The sequence below is a fragment of the Stegostoma tigrinum genome, chromosome 43, assembly GCF_030684315.1.
Source record: "Stegostoma tigrinum isolate sSteTig4 chromosome 43, sSteTig4.hap1, whole genome shotgun sequence".
Taxonomy (NCBI): Eukaryota; Metazoa; Chordata; class Chondrichthyes; order Orectolobiformes; family Stegostomatidae; genus Stegostoma; species Stegostoma tigrinum.
Window position 1 is genome coordinate 11,369,270 of NC_081396.1, and position 3,871 is coordinate 11,373,140.

General features: G+C 40.5%; 1 protein-coding gene across 1 annotated transcript; it reads right to left on the bottom strand.

Moving 5' to 3' along the window:
- Window positions 1-866: 866 nt before the first annotated feature.
- Window positions 867-3,604, bottom strand: LOC125448862 (probable G-protein coupled receptor 139). The gene is made up of 2 exons (XM_048524417.1): window positions 3,507-3,604; window positions 867-1,805 (listed from the first exon to the last, which is right to left on the bottom strand). The coding sequence occupies exons 1-2, from the start codon at window positions 3,574-3,576 to the stop codon at window positions 904-906; spliced, it is 972 nt and encodes a 323-aa protein (XP_048380374.1). The 5' UTR covers window positions 3,577-3,604; the 3' UTR covers window positions 867-903.
- Between the last annotated feature and the right edge of the window lie 267 nt (window positions 3,605-3,871).

Here is a 3,871-nt window from a genome sequence, read left to right on the forward strand (position 1 = left end):
GGTCAAGGAGGTGGGATGAGGTTAGTAGGTAGATGGGGGTGCGGCTTGGGGTGGGAGGAAGGGGTGGGAACCCTGGGAACCCTGCAGCCTAATGGTATCAATGTGGACTTCACCAGTTTCAAAATCTCCCCTTCCCCTACTGCATCCCTAAACCAGCCCAGTTCATCCCCTGCCCCTACTGCACCACACAACCAGCCCAGCTCTTCCCCCCCAACCACTGCATCCCAAAACCAGTCCAACCTGTCTCTGCCTCCCTAACCTGTTCTTCCTCTCACCCATCCCTTCCTCCCACCCCAAGCCGCACCTCCATTTCCTACCTACTAACCTCATCCCACCTCCTTGACCTGTCCGTCTTCCCTGGACTGACCTCTCCCCTCCCTACCTCCCCACCTATACTCTCTCCACCTATCTTCTTTACTCTCCGTCTTCGGTCCGCCTCCCCCTCTCTCCCCATTGATTCCTGTTAATGACTTTTTGTTTGCTTTTTATCCTGTGAATTGATTTTGAAACTTTGTTGATTTCTCCCAAGTCCTGAATCCCACTTCCAGCTCGAATCTCAGAGGAAACACCTACAAAACGTCCACTCATCTTAATGTATCTCTCACCCTTCTGTTTTCTGGAGAAAAGGCAATACATTCGGATGCTTATGTACCTCATGCAGGAATTTCTCATCATTTAGTATGAATGTTTTATCTCTGGCTCAGGAAAGGGACACGGTATTAAATTGTAATTTTTTTTATCACTGGTGCTGGAACAGTTGGAATTTGGGCAATGTTTTATGCACTTTCGATTTACGTTGATACATAGCAATGGAACAAACAATCTTTATTCAGTACCTATAAAATAAACGAGAACTAATTACGCATGATGCAGATATTGTACATTTATTCAAACGTCTGTGTATCATTTGAATAATTTTCTGAGTAAAATGAACGGTTGTTGCACCATGCTAATTAATTGCACTCGGAACTTCCTCTGAGTGACTGCATAAATAAATGTGTTGGTGCAACAACTCAAAAGCTGGAGCATATTTGAACTTTCTCGGAAAATAAATTTGGGATCACTGAAACCATTCAAGATATAGTCATTTGTTACTTGCTCTAATAGGAACTGTATAAAATATGCCATCCACAACAGGAGGAAACTGCCTGATATGGAGAATATTAAAATTACGGACTTTTTCCGGCTCTCCAGCTCTGGGTCATCGCGATTATATGCTGATTTTCGGACCACAATTCTTGTGCGGGCTCTATTGGCCACCACGATATGACGGACAGTGAGTGCATTCAATAGAATAATCAGAAAGAACGGAAGGCATGGGGTTAAAATACGATCTATCCAATCAAAGGTTCGCCATGGAAGTGAAGTGTAACGGATAGCTTTTATTCCGCAATACCACGGAATATTTCCAATTTTGTAAATAGGTTCATGTATAAAATACCAGGGGATATTGATTAAACATCCCAGTGCACAAACCACTCCTATGACCAATGTTGCCGATTTCTCAGTGCAATATGTTGCTTTCAGTTTCCGGCAACAAATAGCAACGAAGCGATCAAAAGTGAAAGTCACTGTTAACCAAACCGAACAGTCTCTTGCTGCATAAATTGATGCAGTGCTGATACTACACACTGGAGTAATGAACAGGAAACTACCTGGAAAAAAAGTAGCAGGAATCCGATTGAACATCACAGCCGTGACAATAACCAGGAGATCTGTCACCGCCATAAATACTAGGTACCGCGTTACACATTTCGAAAGACCGCACGCTCCTTTGGACAGGATCACAGTAGCCATGAAATTTACTGTAAGGTGGACGAAACGAGACACGAGATGCTAAGAATAGAATCACAGAGGAAGTGACATCTTGATTTAATTTCAACAAGCTTTAACAATCATACATGAAAGTATTTACAGGAAAAAAATGAACTACAAATGGTTCTGTGCTCATATACCACAGTTTTGATAATAAATATAAATATCGGCAGTAGGGAGATAGCGGGGCACACCCTAGGTAAATAAAAATAAACAACTGACGTAGAAAAGAAATGAATAAAAATTAAATGTTCAAACATCATCAAAGAGTTAACTGTGTCAAAAATCAATGAAACAAGTTAGGGAGTCAAACCTGCTGAAACTAAAGATATTCCAAATGGTTGAAACGTTTCAGATTTCTGATACAACAGCCAATCTACATGGCCCAGCCTTAAAGTGAAGTGAATACAGTATTATTCCATAAATTGCACATTGATTGAAGTAGTTGTATTGTCTTTAGTTCCAGGGCATGTACAGTTCTTGAGTTTGCAAATTCAATTTTAAGGAAATGCACAAGGACCTAACAGGTGTGATGCACACAGGAAAATCATAGATTTGCAATGCATCAGTCCTACAATGCTTCTGTTAATTGGGAAGTGCAACTCAAAGTTTGAAAATCTGCAGGAAACCATTAAGAATTTGTGCTTGGAACGCTGCTGAGTGAACTAATATAGTTTGATTATTAACACATTGGAATTTTACCATTTCCCGGACACAGAACTGGGCTAGCTATTCAGGTACTGTGCCTTTCAGGTAAAGTCAAAGGCTGGGGGATTAAAAAAAAAAGCAACCGACTGCCTGACTCCACGAAACTGCCTAGCATCTCCAAAGCAGAAAGCATGAGTGTGAGGCAATAATTCCATTGTATGAATAGTGACAAATCCAAAACACTTGACACATCTGAAAGCATCAACTCCAAACCAATTGTTTGATTGGCACATCTATCTATCATCTGTAGCACCCGATTCCCTCCACTATTGATGCACAGTTACATTTACAACACGCACTTGAAAACCTCATCAAGGCTCCACAGAGAACATGTGAGGAACATCAGACTTTGAACAAGTCGAAGCTCATTAGCATCATGTCCATGGGAACACTGCCACCGACAAACTTCCATCCATACCAAAAAAAAAGAACTTTATTGATGTTCTTTCACTATCGCTGGATCAAAATACGATATCTCCCTCTCAAAAATTATTTTGAGAATACACAGAAAGCATGCATGGTTTCAAGCAAAGAGCTCCATCATGGCCTCTCAGATCAATTACAATTTAACAATGAACCTGATCTATGTAGCTACACCCACATCCTGTGAGGCAAATGGCTCCTCTGTGTTTTTAAAACCTATCACCTATTTTAAACATCTGCATTTGACAATGCTTTAATTTGTTGAAATTCCGGCCAATGAGCATGTCATCATAATTTCACAAACTAAAATTTGACTAACGTTCTAATGAATACACGAACGAAAATTTGACATGCATTCTAATGAATCCGTCCTTCTCTCCTCTGAATTCTAATATACGACTTTCAGAGGTGTGGGTCCCCGAAGAAAAGGAAAACCCCAGATAAGATTTAAATAGCAATTTATACAAGCATTGCGTAGATTCTGTGTGCCTGCATTAGAATCTATTGAGGCAGAAATTACCACACAACGAAGTGATAATATAACTTGTTCCAATGTTTACCTGGAATAGCGATAACCGCAAGTGCAGTGTAATATGTGGCATACACTGGGCCTTTTGGCGGTGCGTGCATCCTTCTCTTAGAATCAGCGATCCCTGTCCAAAACTTCGCACTTACTCTGCCCAGCCTGAACGAACATTGCTTTTTATATCTAACATCGACTCGTCAAAATCAAATTGGATGCCGTCACCATGAGAGTTGCTCACAGTCATTGAACAAATAAATTGGATGCATCACCATGATAATAATTTGCAGTTATGACACAAATATGTTTAATTGGATCTATTAGCAAGGTGTGAATGCGAATGAATCACCTAGATAGCAATTGAATTGGAGATTAAAGTTTTGCTTAGATTGGTTCCAACAT